The 21,440-nt window shown below is 43.7% G+C and overlaps 1 protein-coding gene across 2 annotated transcripts in view; it reads left to right on the plus strand.

Moving 5' to 3' along the window:
• LOC137533172 (disks large-associated protein 5-like) overlaps positions 1 to 21,142 on the plus strand; it is a 65,997-nt gene extending 44,855 nt beyond the window's left edge. For both annotated transcript variants that reach the window (XM_068254403.1, XM_068254404.1), the window contains exons 17-20: positions 2,866 to 3,055; positions 16,410 to 16,474; positions 19,283 to 19,366; positions 20,776 to 21,142. In XM_068254403.1, the coding sequence (XP_068110504.1) occupies positions 2,866 to 3,055; positions 16,410 to 16,474; positions 19,283 to 19,360 (333 nt within the window). In that variant the 3' untranslated portion in view covers positions 19,361 to 19,366; positions 20,776 to 21,142. The remainder of the gene's footprint in view (positions 1 to 2,865; positions 3,056 to 16,409; positions 16,475 to 19,282; positions 19,367 to 20,775) is intronic.
• The last annotated feature ends 298 nt before the right edge of the window (positions 21,143 to 21,440 follow it).

Genomic DNA, 21,440 nt, shown 5'->3' on the forward strand with positions numbered 1-21,440 from the left:
ACTGGAGGGCCATATCTCACATTGCTGGGAGATGTTTGGAGAACACTGCTGTCCTCTGAATAAAAAACATCTTTCCAGTGGGGTAGCAAGAAAATGTAGACGGTTGGAGCTGGACAGGGAAATACAGGGTTGGTGCTTCCATAAGGTCAATCTGGGCAAATGCCCAGGCCTTGAGAGCCATCTGACAGTACAAACACACTACACACATGGCACAGTAGGTATTCCTCAGGCATAAGAACAGCTCAGGAGTGCAGTGAATGAGGGGGAGAATAAACCTGCTTGCAGCTCTCCTGTTGTGTGTCAGCAGCAGAGAGTGTGAGAGATCGTCGGCTGTACCAGTGTACAGCGCTGCTGTCCCCTAGAGGATGCTGCCTGAATTACATGATTGTTTTGCAGCATGGTAGGGCTGGTCCTGATAGGAGGGGAGAGCCGATGACAGCTGGGCGCTCACCATAATTAGCTCGGCAGAACGACCGGACGATATGGCTTGAGGAAAGCAGTGGGACAGTGTGCACAATCATTAATTGTTACAGTATAAGTGGAACTCTTAGTATACAATTTACGCTAGAAATTCTAGGTCTGTTGGACAAATATTATGTGATGCTACAAACCATCTTTATAGTATCAAGAACCATCCTTGGGGATTGCTTGCAGTTACTTGGGCAGTTTTATAGTATTGCTAGGCGAGTCCAAGAGTGCTAGTGTGAAGTTGTGCAATGAAGGGTAATGCATACCCGGCATATGACTATTTTTAAAGGGCACCTGAAGTGAGAGGGCTAGGGTGGCTGCTAGGCCTGAACGATTTTAGGAAAAAATTGAATTGAGCGATTTCTGTCTGAAATTGCGATTTCGATTCAATTCACGATTTCCTTCAAATCAAGCTTTGTTCCCCCTCTGTGCCTGTTTGTTCCTCCTCTGGCCCCCTGTCTCTCTTTGTGCCCCCTTTGCCTCTTTATGACTCCTCTGGGTCTCTTTCTTGCCCACTTTGTGTCTCTGTTCCCACTCTCTCTGTGCCCCCTCTGTGTCTCTCTTTGTGCCCTCTCTGTGCCCGCTCTCTCTGTGCCCACTCTGTCTCCTCTGTCCTCCAAGTTCTGCATCAGTTCTGGACATAGCTTCAAGCACAAGTCCAGCGATGCCCGTCTATCCAACCTCCTGCAGGCTCTAATGCACCAAATACTTCCTGTATGTCATGTGACATACAAGAACATGGAGTTTTGCCAAGCACAAGAGCCGGGGATAGTGGACGGACAGCGTTGGACTCGTGCGGAAGGTATGTCCAACGCTGCTGATGCTGCGGGCCGCACGCGCTGGGACTTTGGGGAAGTTTGAAGCCACTTCTTCAAACATCCTCATGTGGAAATTACGTGATCGCGATAATTGCTGCTTTGACGATTCTGAAATTTTGATCTTGGTGATCACGATTTCGGTTTAAATTCGATTTATCTTTCAGGCCTAGTGGCTGCCATATTTATTTCCTTTTTAACAATACCAGTTACCTGGCATCCTGCTGATCTTTGTCTAAAGCGCACACCAGAAACAAGCATGTAGCTAATAGTCAGAAAAATCTGATCTGCAAGCTTGTTCAGGGTCTAGAGGTAGGACAGCCAGGCAATCTGCATTGTTTCAAATGAAATATGTCAGCCTCCATATTGCTCTCACTTCTGGTGCTTTTTTAAAGGAGTGTTCTTTCATACCATTGTCTCAAATTAGTTTTAATGCATTCATATTGGAGTTGGTATACACATTGACATGAGTATTTTTTAGTTACATGAATAAAGCTTTTTAAAACCAGGTACAGTGGCCCACTTTATTATAATTGTGCATAAATACAAATTAGGGGACCCCCCCTGCCCAGCAAAACTTTAGTGGGGTACAAACCATGTCTCATCCCGCTGTCGGTGGCGGCAGGAGATGCTCAACTAGTAATTACTTCTAAGGGCCAGTGCACACCAAAGAGCGCTAGTGTAATAGCATGTGCCTAGCGATTTTCCTAAGCATGCCTAGCGATTTTTTGAGAGTATTGGTGTAGTGTTTTTTTTATTTTCTGTTACAGTAGAGCTGTAACTGAACAGCTTCTGTAACAAAAACACTTGGAAAATCACTCTGATTTAGTGCTTTTCAGAGCGCTTTTCCACCTTCTATACTTAAAGCGGAATATAACCCTGCATTTCAACTTTGCTCTAAAACATTATTTACAGTATATTATATGCAACCAGCATTTATTTTTTTTACTAGACCAGCATTGGAAGGGTTACACAGTGCTTTAAAGTTCCTGGAGATTTCTGCAGACGCATCCGGAAGCTGAAATAGATACATTTTGTTTACATAAATGTATCTAAGTGTTGAATGTGACTCATCTCTCTGACTGAGAAGGAGCTTGAGGACAGCCAAAGAGTGTGTAACATTTCTTAATAGATACATCTAACTAAATAGAATGTAACAATCTGAACTTCTGCATATCTCTCCAGGAACTTGAAACCTGTGTTTAACCCTTCCAATGCTGGTCTAGTAAAAAAAAAATTGCTTTTTGCATATAATATGCTGTAAATAATGTTTTAGAGCAAAGTCGAAATGCAGGATTATATTCCGCTTTAACATTGAGGCTGAATCGCCTCAGAAATCAGCAGAAATGCTGCAGGACCCGCGTTTGTATTTGGGAAAAAAAGCACATCGCTCTGGTGTGCTTCACCCTATTCAAATACATTAGCCAAGCGCTTTTCAAACTGCTAGCGTTTTTAAAAAAAACGCTCAGAAAAGCTCTTGGTGTGCACCAGTCCTAAAAGTGTATGGCCATTATTAAACACTAACCAAAGAAATGCTACGTGAAAGCAGACCTTGTAGTGACATTGTATCTTTGCTTTGAAGGTTCCGCCAGGAATAGACTTGGCGAAGTACTTGGTTCCCACAGAAGCATCACTAGGATCTCCAGCACCTACTGACACCTCCATTGTGGAACCCACAGAGAACGTGCAGGAAGAGGTGTCCACCTTGGAATCCACAGACGCCGTTACTGATGTTGTGATGAGCAGCCCAGAGAAGGATCCGGGGATAAAAGGTCCCTTGTCACCCCAAACTGTCCCTTCTGATGTGTTAGCAGATGACGGTATAGAAGCATGCTTACTGTGATCTCCATGTGTTACCTGCATTTTTGTACTGTACTTTTTAATTACTGAGAATGCACTTTCAATCCAATTTCACTTAGAGGAACTATATTGAATATAATTTAATGAATAAAATGACTTATTTTTTTAAATATTATTCTAGAAATGTAGTCAGCAGTTGCCCATTGTTAGTCAGTGTTTGCCCTGTGTAACATCTCTCCTCACTCTGATTTACATTCTGAAATGTATCACAAGTGGTGACATCTTTACTGCTGGCAGGGGCATCACTGAGGGATGTTTGTGTGTTCCAAACTGAGACTAGTATCCCAGAGTGCACTGAAGGCCTCCTAGGCTAAGAAATACGGGGAGGATGGGGTTATATACAGATATATATAAAGTGCTTCTAATGTTGATAACGTATATTTGTGTATACAGAATAATGTATTAGTCTACTACAGGGGTGCCCATTGGGTAGATGACAAAGGACTTCATGGTAGATCTCGACCTTACTACATTTTACATTCTGTATATCTACTACATGTCGTTACAGTACCTCTTTGAAACCAGGATCAGTGAACTTCTAACATAAATCTGTTAAGTGGGCCCTAAACTGCTCCATGATAAATTTGAATTCTATATTAATTTTGCCTCCTGAAGAGATCCAAGAACACTGCCCCCCCCCCCCCCCCCCCTCCCCGCCGCGAATACATGGATCTTTGATGCCCAGTCACTAAGGCGCAGGGTAAGCCAAATAACAGCTCACCCTGCAACCGCTCAAATTCCAGGTGCCTTTAATTACTATTCTCCCTCCGACTCGTAGCAACTTGGAGGGAGAAGTAATTTGGGGTCTGGCTATCGGCACCCAATTACACTGCTGCTAGACACAATAACATATTAGGTCTATGGCGGCATCCAGGTCGGGAGCAGCATGTGCCCAAAAGACCTGCCTCGCCTCCCCCTTGCTCCCTAGTCTGTTCACTAATCCACATCACCTTTACACTATGCATTCTGCATGATTTGTTAGTTAAAGGGAACCAGAAGGGAGAGTGATATGGAGGCTGCCATACTTATTTCCTTTTAAACAATACCAGGTGCTTGGCAGCCCTGCTGATCTATTTGGCTGCAGCAGTGTCTGATTCGCACCAGAAACAGGCATGCAGCTAATCTAGTCAGATTTGACCCCCAAAAAAGTCAGGATTACCTGATCTGCTGCATGCTTGTTCAGGGTCTATGGCGGAAAGTGTTAGAGGCTGAGGATTAGCAGGACAGCCAGGCAACTGGTATTGCTTAAAAAAATAAATATGGCAGCCTCCATATCCTCATCTTGCTTCAGGTGTCTTCTAAATCTGATTATTTCTGTTCTCCTTCCTTTCTGTGAATTCTCCTTCTGATTCCTGGCCACAGACAGGTGATGTAGATATTATAATTTACTTAGACCTGACTAGTGATCACAGATGTGTACAGAAGACTGATAAAACTATTTTGCTAACTTTAATAAAGTGTAAATTATAGGCAACCAAGGGGAAAACTTATGACTTTGGGGCAGCAAAATCTGTTATGTCAGAAGGATGTTTTTTTTTCCATTTTACTACCAATACAAGTCATCAGAAAGCCCCCCCCCCCCCCCCTCTCACAGTTTATTTCACATTTAAATTTAGTTTTTAAGTTTTTACTGTTTCATTGTCTCTGCTCAGTGACCCCTTCATTGAAGTATGCCAGAGCTCAAATCTATGATCTATTGACCCTTTTTTTAATCTCTTTCCTGTTGAAGTTATTTACTGACAGGAAAGTGGTTTAGGGCTGTAATTACTTATCAGTGAGGGTTATGCTATAATCTGGCCCAGTCCAAAACGGACAGAAACTGTCACTTGCATACCTGATTTTTAACTCTTTCAGGCAGAGAAAGAAAAAGGAACACAGCCTAGTTGTGTGCTTGGCACTGTATATACACATGTCTATCTTATCATGTCACCTCGGTTGTCCTATAAAGGACTACTGTAGGGGGAAAAATTGTTGACCTTACCTGGGGCTTTTAATGGTCCCCCACAGATGCCCTGTGCCCGCGCAGCCACTCACCGATGCTCCAGTCCCTGCCTCCGGTTCACTTCTGGAATTTGCTACTTTAACGTCGGAAAATCACAGCGGCTGTGCCCTCGCACCTGCTGCCATCACCAGGAGTGCATTGTGCAGGCCCAGTATGGTTTGCGCTTCAGCAGTACGCTCCTGGTGAAGTCAGCGGGAGCGAGGACACAGCGCAAGAGCAGTAGTTTTCCGACTTTAAAGTCGGAAATTCCAGAAGTGAACTGGAGGCTGGGATTGGTGCATCAGTAAATGGCTGTGTGGGCACAGGATGTCTGCGGGGGACCATTTGAAGCCTCCGGTAAGGTTAATGTCAACAGTTATGCTACGTACACACTTGCGATAACTATCGTTCGCTAGGAACGATAATTGAAAGATGAACGATATGGCAACGATAGGATGCAGCGATCATCATACACATTTTAACGATCGTTCTCGCAGAAAAGAACGATCAGAAGGAAATGTTGTGTACATATTTATATAAAATAAAAAAAAAAACACTAACATGGAGTTACAATAGATACAAATATGATTGTTAACTTGAAAATAAAGTTTAATTGAAATGAGCAATGTAACCATCTTTACGGCCGCGCTACAAAGGAAGTACGGAAGCTGGGCAGAATTCAACGCAGGCGCATTGGCCCTTGTAACGATCGTTCTCGGCCGATGTCTGTACACACTATAGTTTTGTAACGATTGTTGGTAGATATGATCCGTCAGGTTGGATATTTCCATCTTCCCGATGTCGTTCGTGTTAAATGATCGTTGGGTAAAGTTTTTTTTTTTTTTTTCCCCGATTGTCGGCGGAACGATCGTTAATTAGCTGTTTCAAACGACCGTAGTCGCCAGTGTGTACGCAGCATTAGTTTTGATGTATTACTATGTAGGGTATAGTGTTATATGTGCATTTAAACACATTACATAGCTTATGTTTCTATAGATGGTGGTTAGCTATGCAACAAAAGTTCTTTTTCTTCTGTTTTTATACGTGTTTACAGCAGGCACAACTTAGGGCTTTTTTGCTAAGCCATCAGCTTACTTTCATTGTGTAGGCTGTAATAGTTTTTCAGATCGAATAGTCTCATCTACTATAGTCATCCAGTGAGGTATCTGTGGTTGGTCAGGGGAAATACAATAACCATAGTCTTTCTAGCTAGAAACAGAGTTTCTCTTTAACATATGCTATAATAATGCTGCTCATCTATAATACCAAACACACAGCTTAGGTTCCAACGGAACAGCGATGCTCTTGATGTGAGATAGTATTTGAGTTCCCTCACCCCAAAATTCAGCAACCAATGGACACTGCCATGTACCATGAAAAATGTCTGCATCTCTAGCATAACATTTGGGACAATTTGCAGCGTGATGTAGTGCTCTTATCATTTCATTGTGACACGGTCTAGTATAACGCTGGATGAGCCTATTATGGGATGCACATGATGACAATTTACCTGATAAGAATATATCCTCCCCATTCATCTTCTTGCATTGAGAGGATAGTTTGACTCCACTTACCTATTGTAGCAATTTGTTGTCCCTCAATTTTAGCGTTCAAAAGATGTGTATAAGAGATCAGCCCTTAGTGGTATAAAACTCCACATTTCTTTTGTGTGCACACATAGAAGAACCAGAAAGAGCTAAGAAGTGATCACTGGATATGTTATAATATATATATGTAGCGGCTATGGAGAAAAATGCAATGGCAGCTTTCAGAGCAGTTAAACTGTACTTTGGGAACTTATTTGTAAATGGACAAAAACACTTGTGCTCAAAAGCAAATGACTGTATGGGTAATAAAAAGGAAAACCCTTTTTTATTGAATATTATGTCAAACTTCTTTAACCTCCTGTCTGTTATGGACGAGCTCAGCTCGTCCAGTAACGCCGCAGGGCAATGCTCAGGCCCTGGTGGGCCGATTTGAATAATTTTTTTTTTCAAAACACGCAGCTAGCACTTTGCTAGCTGCGTGTTTCTCCAATCGCCGCCGATCCGCCTCGAAAGAGATAATAAAGAGAAAATAAAATCCCCCCCAGCAGCCGCACGGCAGCGGGAATCAAAATGCCAGGGAGGTTAATCCTTCTTTAAAGGACCCCGAACTCCCCCCCCCCCCTCCCCCCCCCCCAAGAAAAAAAAATATCCTTCGCTACAGCTCTGGTGTCCCAGGATCCCCTCTATTGCAGATGCTAACCTCACCAGGTCGGCATCCTCTGTGCTTTCACGAGCGCGCAGCTCGTGATTTTACTCACGTGGGTTGGAGCGTTCTGCACAGCTGCAGAAGTACTGTGTTTACGCAGAACGTGGCTAGGTCAGCATCTGCAACCGAGGGGATCCCAGGTAGCTGCAGTGAGGGACAGATAAGCTGCCAGCTGTTTTTTTTTTGGAGGGGGGGGAAAGCTTGCACCTGTCCTTTAGACTTTTAAAGGGAACTTGAAGTGAGCAGTACATGGAGGCTGCCATATTTCCTTTTAAACAATGCCAGTTGCCTGGCAGCCCTACAATACTGTCTGAATCGCACACCTAAAACAAGCGTGCAGCTAATCTTGTCAGATCACCTGAAACGTGATTTGCTGCATGCTTGTTCAAGGTCTATGGCTAAAAGTATTAGAGGCAGAGCATCAACAAGACAGGCAGGGATTTGGTATTGTTTCAAAGGAAATAAATAGGGCAGCCTCTCTATACCTCTTGCTTCCGGTTCTCTTTAAGTTGTCTAAACTGCACACCTCACCTCTGGTGCCCAAGTGGCCATACTCTGCATGCATGTGCAGTATGCCTAAGTCAGAGGGTACACACGCTGGCTAAGTCTTCCCGCTGGAGTGTGCAAAATTTCCTCGGACATATTGTAGCTGCGTCGTCTACAACCTAGTTCCCCAAGCCTGTCCTCAAGGCCATGTTTTGCAGAAAACCACAAACATTCACAGGCGAGATAATCAGTCTCAGCAAAGCTGATTAACTACCCTTGTGGCTTTCCAAAAAAAAATGCCCTGTTGGTGGACCTTGAGGACAGGGTTGGGGAACACTAGTCTACAGCATTGTACAGTACCAAGGCCATTGTATGAAGAGCGGAGGCTGATGCTGGGTCATGGGAGGTGCAGCAAGCTTATCCACTTCTACACACACACTCACACTCTCTCTCTCTCACACTCTCTCTCTCTCACACTCTCTCTCTCTCACACTCTCTCTCTCTCACACTCTCTCTCTCTCTCACACTCTCTCTCTCTCACACTCTCTCTCTCTCTCACACTCTCTCTCTCTCTCTCACACTCTCTCTCTCTCTCACACTCTCTCTCACTCTCACACTCTCTCTCACTCACTCTTCCAGAATTTATAAAGGGCTAAGGCCCGGTTCACACTTGCGGTGGCCCTCCGGAATCGCCGTGCCGGAGCCGCACCGCCTGCAGAACGGACGGAACGGACGCACGGCATAGCAATTAAAGCCTATGCGTCCGTTCACATGGGTCCGTTCTGCAGAACCGGATCCGGGCCGGATCCGGACTCCGGCCTCCGTTCCAACATGCGCTATTTTTTCATCCGGCCCCTCCGGCAGCCGTATCCGGGGCGGAGCCGGACTGCACCATCCGGCCAATACAAACAAATGGGAACCGGAGGCCGCACAACACACTGGCTGAGAAATCCGGATCTTCTACCCCACTTCCTATGCGGATTTTTGCGGCGATATTGGCTGGGGACACATGGGCAAGCATTTTGGAGTGGAGCAGCACGAGCTGGAGGTGTTGGCAGCATGTCGGAGGTGGAGGTGAGTGCTAAACAGCAGAGGGCCTGATTCCACAGGTCCCCCTTCTGCTGACCTCCCAGACCCCAACATTTTTTTTTTTTTTTACGTATATTTTGCCAAACGGATCCGGATCGCATCCTGATTGCCACCTGATGCAACCTGACCGGATCCGGTCAGGTCATCCGGTCCGTTTGGCAAACAACCGCTAATGTGAACCGGGCCTTAGGTATACTTTTAAAGAAGGATTTCTTGATTTGGAACAGCAGCATGTTGAACAATATATAAAATCTTGGAGCATGAGATCATCTTCAGTAGATTCACTCTGCCTGTTACCACCAAAGGAAGACAGCTCCAGACCTTACATTTAGCCTGAAGATCAGACAATAGAGGGGTAATATTTGCATGGAATAAGGCACAAGGGGTTTTTAGTAATGATAATCCATAGCTGGTGGAAATGTTTTACTATCCGTAGGGGGCATTCTGTTGAACTTGAGCTCATTGCATCACAATCTAAGGGCAAGATGCAGGACTTCTCTCATGTGGTTCTGAGGCTGGAAAATCTCCCCAACTCATTATTAGGTCCATAGCCTCTCTCAAGAAGGAATGGGTACAGAATAATGTTGTCTACGTATAGACAGATATGGGTCTATCGGGAGCCCCCATATACAGTAAGTGGTAACGGCCTGATTTTGATAGCCAGTGCTTCTATGGCTATAGAGAAAAGAAAGGGCAACACTGGGCAAACTGTGACGGCTTAAGGTGGCCATACACGATACAATAAAGTGATCCGATTTTACAGTAATTCTATAAAGATCGGATCTCCCAAAAAAATCAAAAGCTTTTTTTTTTTCATTCGATTGAAAAATCCGATCGAATTTCTTGTTTTTTTTTTCGATTTTAATCGATCTGGAATACCAGATATTTTTCTTCAATTTCTCTAAAGATTGTATGGTGTGTGTTAGATTGCCAATTCATTAATGTACACAACCCTAGCAATTTTGACAGTTTCTAATCATTTTTATCATAATTGGGGAAAAAATGAACATACATGCGTGGTACATTGGTCAGATTTTTGAAATGTTACAATTAGAAAAATTGGTTGTAATTTTTAAATTGAACAGATATTTAAAAAATTGTATGGTGTGTGGCCATACATGGTACAATAAAAACGTTTGATTATCCCATTTATTCAATCTACATGATTGAATCAAATGAAAGTTTAAAATATTTTTTTTTTTGATTACGAAATTGTAACGATTATCCAGTTTTTTCGAGAAAAATTTGATCGGACATGCTGGAAAAATTCAACGGAATAATTGAACTAAATTATCTAATAAAAAAAAATAAAAAAATTGTACTATGTATGGGCACCTTTAGAATAACAAATTACTCAAGAATCGAAGTCTGCGTCAAATGCTGTGTATTGTACAAAACAAATTTCCACATACAATAATGCAAACAGATCCCCTAGTATTGAATAAACTCTTTTTAAAAAAACCGGAGCGGTGGCCACCCACTCAGCATTCACACCTCTTCCCTAAATATAGCGCTATATTGGTGACCTTTAACGAAAGGATTTAAGGTACAGTCTGTTCCCAAAAGAAGGATTGCACAGCCCAAGTCCATATGGCTCCTTGCATTGGTATATGAATTGTTGTCTCTATTCAAAGACATTCCCATATAGCACATCATGCTTGCATGCTGCTGAGGGAACGATAGAACACTGCGGGTTACTCACACTGTCCCCCGGACGAGAGATAAGAACCACAAGTTCATCAAGCTCACCATTTCAGACTTCTCCCCAGTGCACTTGGGGGGTCCCTTGAAGTGACCGCTGATGCACCGCTTCATGCCGTTTGTCCCAATTGCAGCCAAAAGCTTACTCCGTGAGGATATTTCCTCCTGCGGGCGACCCCGCACCTCTGATGGATGTCTAAAGCCCCGACTGCTGCCCTCCTAAAGATTAAGCAGATTCTAGCCCTGGGATCTGAAACAAAACCTGCACCCACCCAAGGAATCTCTGGTCAAAACCACATCCCTCCAGGGCTCTATCTCCCGTTTACATTGTGCTGGATCTTAGAATGGATTAGAGTGCATTAATAATAGAGGTACTCTTGCCAGGCATAAAGCCTGACTGATCTGGGTGTATGAAGTTTAAGGGGCCCATACACTCAGCCGATTTGCGATCGATCAAAACCGATTAATCAATCAATTTGCAACCGATTTTTTTTTTTATCGATTTCAATCGATCTGACATGTTGGAAAATGTAGGCTTATCTCTTGAGATGGCTTATCATTTTGCATTGGACCTAAAGGTAATCTGATGGCAACAATGCCATCAGATCGATTTTCAATAGATTTCATACTGAAATCTGTTCCTAGTAAAAAAAAAAAAAAAAAATGTTCCTAAACACATCAGATAGATCATCAGTAGATTTTCTGATCTGTCTGCTGCTAATCTAACAAGTGTATGGCCACCTTAACATCACTTTGGCAGGACTGTTGGTGAGAGCTTTAGTAAACACCTTGAAGTCTACAATAAGCAGTGAGATGGGTCTATATGTACCGCAATGCTTTGGATCTTTCTCATGTCGGGGGGGGGGGGGGGGGGGGATACTTACCCCAGGAGGGGGAAGCCTTTGCATCTTAATGAGGCTTACCCATCCTTTTCACCCTCCAGAATCCAGCGCTGGCAACCCCTGAACGGTGGCGATGTAAATATTTACCTTCCCGGCTCCAGCGCAGAAGAGGCTTTCTGATTGGTTGCAGTGGAAATAGCCAAGCCTGATCAGGTCCACTTTACTGCGCAGGTAACTTGCGCCTGCACGGTAGGGTGGACCCGATCAGGATCGGCTATTACCGCCAGAGCTCATTAGAAAGCCAATACTGCACCTGCACTGAAGTCCGGCAGGTAAACATTGCAGGAGCTATTGTGCCACAACCAGCTGTATTTTGGGGGGCTGGATCCTGGAGGGTGAAGAGGATGAGGGAAGCCGCATTAGGATGTAAAGGCTTCCCATTACAGGACAACCGAGGTGACCTGATGATAGACATGTGTATGTACAGTGTCAAACACACAAATAACTATGCTGGGTTCCTTATTTTTCCTCTGCCTGAAAGAGTTAAAAAATGAGGTATGCAAGTGACTGTTCCTGATGGTTCCTGTTCGGGTCAGACTATAATGTAACCCTCACTGATAAGGCATTGCAGCCATATAACACTTTCCTGGCAGTAAATGGCTTTTGAGAGTAGGAAAGAGATAAAAAGGCTCAATAGTTCACAGATTTTATCTCTTGCATACTTAAATGGATGTGTCATTGAGAAGAGGCCATAAAACAGTAAAACTTAAAAGCAAATATAAAATAAAACTGAGATAACTAAAAAGTCATTTTTAGAAGCAGGATACGGTAAATTCAATTATTTATCATATTAGTTTATTTTCACCTCAGAGGTCCTTGAACCTCCTGAGCGGTATTTTTGGCCTCCCAGAGTGACTCTAATAGTTTTACTGGCTGTATTACAAGTTAGCTAACACTAGGCTAGCTTTTTTTAGGTCACTGACACTCCCTGATCGAGCCGCTATATACACACTGGCTCCAGCGATTGTGCAGCTTTCCTGCACAGCGCCGGTCTCTCTATGGGGAGGTTCGGGTCTGCTCATGATGTCAGTGACGACATGTACAATCCTCCCCGTAAAGAGGAATGGAGCTATGTGGGAAGGCTGCGCGATCGCTGGAACAAGGCTGGCCCATTTATATAGTGGCTCTATCAGGGGGTGCTGGAGACCTAAAAAAAGCTAGCCTAGTGTTACCTAACTTGTAATACAACCAGTAAACCTCTTAAATTCGGTTGGGTCGGCTCAGGCTAACAAAACCTCCAGAGCGGCGTAACGCTCAGGAGGTTAACAGAACAACTGTGGTCTCATTCCAACTTTGGGGGAGACCAGTATGCGGAGCAATTCTTTGGATTACAGTAAGGAGCTCCGAGGACAGAAGCTCCTGTCACTATTTATACATATCGTCCCTGATACCACCTGGTCCCGGAGCCTTGTTATTTTGCAGCGTGGCCACAGCCAATTCAATTTAATCCAGCATAAAAGGTGCATGTAGCATGTTGTTGTGTTCTGCAGATAGAGTAGGGAATGTACAGTCAGACAAGTATTGTTTAATATCTGCAGTTGTCTGACAAGACTGTGAGGTATAGAATTGGTAAAAATGCACAAACTGCTCCAGTATGTCAGGAGTATATCCGGCAACACTCCCATCAACACAGGGAATAGTGGACAAGCCCCAAGCACCAATTAAGCCACTAGTTTGCCAGTAAAGTTGCCACACAAAGAATGACTGCCTACTAAAGAAGAGCTGCTCTACTTTTTGATTTACATAAAGGTTAAAGCGGGATTAAACTTTGACATAACATTCAATAAAAAGGTTTTCCTACTTTTTATTACTCGTACAGTTAATATATTTGCTTTAATGCACAAGTAATATTGTCTATTTACAAATTATAAGTTCCTAAAGTACAATCTATCTGCTCCGAAAGCTGCCATTGCACTTTCTTGCATAGCTGCTGTATTTATATATTATCTGTCTAGTGATCACTTCTCAGCTCTGTTTACTTTTAACTCAGTTTCAGGACTTATCACCTCTTCAGCTGTAGCAACAAGCATTTCACTGAAGAGCAAAGTGCTGTGTTTAACTGTTTGAATGCAGCTCTGCTACCATTTCTTTTTCTTGTAATAGGTTTTATGCTGTAAATAATCTTTTAGAGGAAAGAAGAAATAATTAGTTTCATACCACTTTGCATTCCACCTGAGCTGGTAAGAGTTCTCCATCTTTTGAAAGGATAAAAGCAACTGTTCCACTTTCACAGTCCCTTTTAATAAAGGACACTGTAGCATTCAAGCAACTGCGTAAATAGCACTTGAATGAATCCCACACTGTAGTAACTGAGAAAGTAAACGCATTCCTAAGGAAATACCCAGTGATTTAATCGACCATCCCATCAGGAGATGGGAATAGGGATAGCAAAAAAGACAAGACACGGACAAGAACCAGAACATTAATATCTAACTATTCTCCCAGCAGACTCAGCGCCAGATCTGCAGCCACTGGGGCGTGCTCAATAGGCAGTAACAGTGTTAGAGAGTCTTGCCCAAGGTCTCCTACTGAATAAGTGCTAGCTTAAGGTAGCCATACATCTAGCGATATACGGGCAGATTCAACCAAGAGACAAATCTCTAATCAAATCTGATAAGAGAGAGATCTGTCAGCTGCCCATACACCACAGGCTGATTCCCGATCAATTTTAGCATGAAACCATCCGGAATCTGCCTTGTGCGCCGCCCTAATGCTGTCCCCTAATGAAAAATGTCTCCCTCGGTGCCTAGTGTAATGTATACATTACCTGTCCACAGCCTGCGCTTGTCCCCCACTACTTGGGGCACATTCTCCATACATGTGCAACTCACGTGGTTTCCTAGCAAGGGTGTGTGTGTGATGTCAAACATGCGCTCTTACTAGGAAACCACGTGGGGCGCTTGTGTATGGACAGCGGAGTGCACCCGGAGCAACGGGGGATAAGCGGAGGCCGCTGATAGGTGATGTATACCTTACACTGGGGGGGGGGCATTATTCATTAAGAGGAACAGCGCTGGGGGTTTTGTCGTGTTAATCGATCATCGTGAAATTGCACACCTTTCCTGCCGCGCACCCGATCAAGCAAGTTGACCCAACAACTTGCAGCATGCGCGATTAACAGTGCAATTAATTTTCGGCCTAAAATTGGTTACAATGTCGGTCAGGCATGCACTTGGCGGCACTGATTTTCATCCAGTTCGATCATAACGGATGGTAGATTGGCCGCCAAGTTGCCTGATGTAGGCAGAGCCCTTAACAAGTACACTATCCAGCCACTATTACATTTCCATGGGGAGCTAAAAGAGTCCCCTTCCTTGTCAATCTGAATGAGTAACTGGGAAGAGATTCTTCATTTTAAGTCTTGATAGCGCAAGGGAATTAGCCAGACCCAGATATATTCTCAAAAGGTCCCCAGAGTTAAAGGTCCTCCAACCACCATACCACCCCATCCTGCTAAATCTGAGTGACTAGGATTCCTGCAGGGACCTGGGGCAAGAAATCTGTCAACAGCACTGTATTACTCAATTAAAATCGCCCATACATAGAATGGGGGTCCCCTGTCATCAAGCAGCATTAGGAAAAAGGAATCAAACACATTGAGATTGGCAGCAGGGGATAAGTATACTTCAACTTAATTGGGAGGGATTCAAGCTCTGCATGAACATAAATGTATTTACCATTTGAGTCTACCTTTTTTTGATAGTTGTCCACCGCAGCCTCTTATGCACTAATACAGAGACTGTGCGGGAGTTAGAGGTGTATAAAATGATCCATCCCACCCAATGCCTATGTAGCCTCAGGATAGTCTCTGGTCAGATGTGTCTCCTGAAATAGTATCATGTCGGGGTCATACTTTAAAAAAAGAAAGAAAGCACCAGCACACGGTCCAAGACAGAAGTTTTACCAACCTACCCATTGTATAACAAAAGCAAATCTATGTTCATCCAGATCAGACTAAGTATCAGCATAAAAGAGCACCTACCTACCCCAGCACATGTATTTCTTATGTTACTGTGTATTGTTGTAGGCAAGAATGCATTTCTTTAAAGAGAAACTTATAACCAAGGATAGATCCGAATTCGTAGCAGATTACACCCCCCCCCCCCCATTCCCATGAGAAGTCTTTACCCTTTCTCAAATAGAACATGGGGGGGGGGGGGGGTTGTGTGGCTGATAGAGGTGAAACCCCTCCAACAGTGTGATGTCATGACCAAGGTCTTGGCAGTTTGCCCTTTGTGAACCTTTTCGCATTGTGGGAAATAATGGCCAAGCAAGCAACTCCCTCTGTGCATAGAACTCTCGGTAACAAACATTTCGTACAGATTACCTGGCAGAACTAAAGATGTCACCATCAGCAATAAATTTCAGACTGTAAATTGGGCAGAGTATAGATTTTTTTTTTTTTACATACCAAGTTTATTTGGAAAAGTATAAAAAAAAAAAAATACAATACATTAAATGCAGCATTATAAAGACGTAAACATACATTAATTGCCACCGGCGATCACATCAAGGAGCAAATAAAGGCACTCTAGTCAGGAAGAAAAACAAGAGAACATTCACAGGAAGGAGAAAAAAAAACCGTGGTATGTTACCATCAGACTAACAATGCGGATTCTGAACAGAGGAAAGATTTTACAATGGGCAAACACTGACTAAATAATCTATGACCGAATATTGCAAACAATAAGCAATTTTATTCATTGTCATTTTCACTACAGTTCCTCTTTAAACCATAAAATTTTTTTCCTTTTTTTAAAAGGAAATACAGTCCGATGCTTTTTTACCTAAACTGACTTTGCGAAGTGTGTTTATATTCCAGCACTATAGGCATATTTTTTGTTCTCTTTTTAGGAGTCAGGACACACCATCCACGGGACTTCCATGATGACAGTTTCAGACGTTGTTCAGTATTTATGGTAAATAAATGGTTTCTTCGTAGTTATTACCCAAAAGCCCAGGGTGTTTTTTTTTTCCAATGGATAGATATAAATCACCTTGACTGTGTACCCTAAACCTCTACCATACTCACTAGGAGGGTCTTCAATTATGAAGTCACATGACCAGGGCTGCTCAAATCCAGACCTGGGAGACATACGGATAGGGTCACACTGTAGTCACTTCCTGTCTGAGTCAGGACCGAGTCAGCCACTTGCATACCTGATATTTAACTCTCAGGCAGAGGGGAAAAAAAAAAGGAACACAGCATAGTTATTTGTGTGCTAGGCACTGTACATACACATGTCTATCTCATGTCACATGTCAGTTCGGGTATCCTTTAACAGAGTTTAGCCTGTGTAATTCCCCCTCATTTGTGTCTAATCACTAGTTGTAATTTGATCCCTCCCTGGGTCACATGACTGCATGGCAGATAAGCCCATGTAAAAGCACAGGATGTGTCTGCTTCCATGAATCAGGAAGTAGAAACTGCAGATTTATTTTAGGATTTGTATCAGCTGCACTAAAGAAATGTTTTTTGTTTAAGGGCCCATTCACACTAGAAGCGCTTTTCTGAGCGTTTTGCGATTGATTAGTGGTTTTTGTAAAATCGCTCCCATTCACTTTCGTAAAATTCGTGGAAAAAAATCACCACGATTTTGCAATAGTGTATGCGAAAATCACAGCGATTTTTACCACGATTCTAATGAAAGTGAATTGGAGCGATTTTAAAAACCACTAATCAATCGCAAAACGCTCAGAAAAGCACTTCTAGTGTAAATGGGCACTAAAGGTTATTATGCTGTTGTGTATCGTTTAGAGCAGAGGTCCACTTTAATACAGGAGCTAAAGGCCTGCACAGATCTCATTTTTCACACCCACAACTCTGCAGGTGAATCTGATACCCGACACACACGTCTGCAACCTGCAAGCCGCTTTTTCAATTTTCTTCTAAAATACACATTGGAAGCCTGTAAATAAAACCTATTTTATACACAAACCAAAGCCAAAGATGTGTTCAATATTTATTTTTTTCCCTATTTTTTAATTTCATTTAAAATCAATAAAAACAAATGTAACAGTATTTAAACAACAAATAGCAGAACAAAGCACTCACATCCCTGTCTGCTGTAGGCTGAGCAGAGTGCAATTTAAGTAACATAAGCACCATAAAATATAAAACAAACCTCTCCTTTCCTAAAAGCGTCTGCTCCCTGGTTCCCTGTCTAAATGCACAGCTCCAACTTATGAGAGTGCAGCTCATAACTGGGTGGATGTGTCGCCCTGGCTGCCGCAATGCACACTGGGAGAAACAGTACGTTAATGTGACCTCATCTCTTCGTATTTAGTCACTTTAATATACTACATCTCCCAGCATGCATTGTATTGGTCAGGGTGACACTTCGCCGCTGCAGCTTTGAGCTGCTAAACTTTATACACAAACACACACACCTTACCATTTCCATGTATTATAAGGGCCAATTCCCCGGCTGCTTCTGAACTGGCTGCTAGAGCTCCAAGCGCGCTGTCATGTGACCACAGTGAGCCCTACAGGCCAGTTCAGGAGTTGCCACGGACACTCGAAGATGCAAGGCGGAGCCAGGAGAGGTAGCTATACATTCTACAGCACGCTCCAACGCCAGCTCTGCATACAGCCCCCCATCCAGTCCACACATCACCCACGCATAAGCCAGTCAACACACATACACTTTACAGGTAGTCCCCGATTAACAAACAAGATAGGGACTGTAGGTTTGTTCTTAAACTGAATCTGTTGTAGAGTTGGAATCCTATGCCATCTCTGTCCCCTGTACCTCCTCTATGCCCCCCCCCCCCCCCCCATGCCTCTAGTGGTCCCTTCTGTGTTGCCGCTTTTCCCCTGTGCCCCCAGTGACCCCTTTTTGTCACCTGTGGTCCCCTCTGTCCTCATGTGCCCCCCTGTGTCATCTCTGTCCCTGTGCCTCCAGTGTCCCCCTCTGTGTCACCTGTGTTTCCAATGTCACCTCTGTGCCTCCAGTGTCCCCTTCTATGTCACCTCTGACCCCCTGTGCCTCCATTGTCACCCTCTGTGCCTTATCTCCCCCTGTGCTTCTAGTGTCCCCTTCTATGTCCCTCCAGTGTCCCCATCTGTGTCACCATCTGTGTCACCTGTACCTCCACTGTCCTTTGTGTCACCTCTGTCCCCCTGTACCTCCAGTGTCCCCATCTGTGCCACCTCTGTCCCCCTGTACCTCCAGTCTTCCCCTCTGTGCCTTGTTATGTCCCCCTTATGTTTCCTACGCTCCTCCAGCCCCATTCCTTTAGCAGAGTATTTGCAGTGGAAGCAGCAGCGGTTCTCTCACCTGCTCAAGCGCCTCTAGCAATCCGCGACATCCTCTCACCCTTCCTGCTTCCCCTAGTGCCGGCCTTTCCTGATCCCATCATTACGTGATGCAAGAGTGAGGGTGAGACGTCACTCATCTCTGAGGCACCCGGAGCAGGTGAGAGAACCGCTGCTACTTCCACTGCAAATCCTCTGCTAAAGGAATGGGGCTGTTCATAAGTCGGGAACTCGCCAATGTTTTGGGTGCCGCCAAGGGCTATAATGAGAATTACAGCTATAGCGGCACTCAATGACTAATTTGGGTGCCAGCCACAGCAAGAGCCAGAGTTGTCACTAAGAGGGTGAATTGTATTTAGCCATTTTTCAATGTCCGCTGAAACTAGACGTATGTGCAGAAAAGTCGCCATTGGGCGCATCCCTGCTTTATTATAAGCTCACCTTAGACTGTTACTGATTTTCTTTACAGGTCAATCGCACCCCCACAAACTATGTGCCAAGCATTGCTACATCTGACTTGATAGAATTTTCACCGATGGAGCACTAGCAACTTGTAAGTTTGTGTTGTGTTTTTTTTGGGGGGGAAGGGGGGGATGTTTTACAGGATTTGTTTTCTTGAAGTATAACAGCAACAGTTAGAAGAAACAAAACCAACAGATGCGCCAACAAGGATAAAATAATTAAAAACCGTCTAAAAGGAGGGACGCGGGTGGACTCGCCTCCCTCAGGTAAAAAGACAGACCAGCCAATAAGCCGTTAATTAATAACAGTACTATTTGCTGGGCCGATTTTGATAATTTTTTTTTGATACACGCAGCTAGCACTTTGCTAGCTGCGTGTCTAACTTGATCGCCGATGCGCCGCTACATGCTGTGTTAGAGGGCACCCCCGAGACACTGTGCGCAGCCTGGCCAATCAGTGCGGGGTGGATCGGGACTCCCGATGACGTCATCACGATCGTCACAACGGCGACGGGGAAGCCCTAAAGGAAATCCCGTTAAGAACCGAATTTCCTTATGGGAAGATGCGCCGGCGGTGATCGGAGGGGCTGGGCGGACGCCGCAGGGAGGGGGGAGTCATGTAGCTAGCGCTAGGCTAGCTACATAATAGAAAAAAAAAATTCAAAAAATAGTGCTGCGCATCCACCCTGGCACATTTAATAGAACGCCAGGGTGGTTAAAGAGACTATTCAGTCTAAGATAAACATTTCTCCACTCACTCCCTGAACCCGGTGTGTGACGGCTTCCGGCCCCTTGCAGAGAAATGCTCTGTCGCTTCCGTGACACGTCCTGTATCTTGGATAGAGAAAGGCCATGACACTCTTCCACAAGGGGGCGGGGCTACATGACAGCAGACGTGGGGTTCAGGAGAGAGTTGGAGAAAACAGACTTGGCAAGTAATTATAACTTTATCTGAGAGGAGGATCCGTAGCATGTTTATATCAGACGGAATAGTCTCTTTATTAAAAAGTATTAAATGTATCTCAGGGCTGAACACACTATGAGCATTTACTGATTTGTTTTAAGCGCTGGCGATTTTGTGGCCTAAAAGTGATTGTGTAATGATTTTCTATGACGGCGTTCACATGTAAGCGTTTCCATTTTATTGAAATCACAAAAGCGCTACATGTACCATTTACTGAGCGCTGCTAAATGGAAGGTATAGGGAAATCGCAAATTGCTTGAAAAAGCACTTTAATAGCGATTTCCCTAACACTTTTATGAATAAATACATTATATTTATTCATTTCCGGGTTAAAGAGTTCACTTCCTGAATGATGTCAGGAAGTGAAAAAAAAAAACCATTGCTGAGCAAAAGCGCTTAGAAAAGCGTTGTAAAAATCACAGTATAAATCGCTCAGTGCTTGCCATAGTGCTGGCGATTTATAATGTGAACAAAACCTCACTGAAGATGAGCTTGGGATTTTATCGTAAAAATATATATATATTTATTCTCTTTTAGATGTTAAGAACGATGATCACTTCACCTCTCTTAGAATTGAACTCCAGCCGTGGTAGAAGAATAATCTTTCCTGTATGTCGAGTCTATTTTAAGAAGATGACACACCGATGCATTTACCCGCAGTGTACGGAGGCCATCTTGTTCTTTCTATATATATGTATTTAGTACTTACAATGTTTATATTTTACTGTTCCATGTATTTATATCTCACGGTAACAAGTTGTATTACAATGCTCTGATTTCCTGTTTCTGTACCAGGGTACACTGTGACCAGCTCTGTTACATGTTATTTGGGTTGTGTTCTCTTTTTGAAAAGAGGATGTTATGTTTTTGTTTTATAGAACTCGAAATAAAGTGGACTGTGTAATATTTGTCTCTCTTAATTTGGAAAATGTATTTATTATTATCTATGCCAACATCTTCTGCAGAACTTTACATAGTCATGTCACAATGCGTCCCTCAGAGGAGCTCACAAATGAATACTTACCATAGTCCCTGCCACAGTCTAAATGTGCGTACACAGGCACAATCACTGTCACCTGCAGGGATCGGGGACTCGATGCCTTGGACATTTCATGGCATGACCTTTCAGCGTACTTTATGGACAATTCGTTAGCCTATAAAACATGTTCTGTTGCTATGGCAGGGCTGTGGAGCTGGTACAA

The sequence above is a fragment of the Hyperolius riggenbachi genome, chromosome 9 (genome assembly GCF_040937935.1).
Source record: "Hyperolius riggenbachi isolate aHypRig1 chromosome 9, aHypRig1.pri, whole genome shotgun sequence".
NCBI lineage: Eukaryota > Metazoa > Chordata > Amphibia > Anura > Hyperoliidae > Hyperolius > Hyperolius riggenbachi.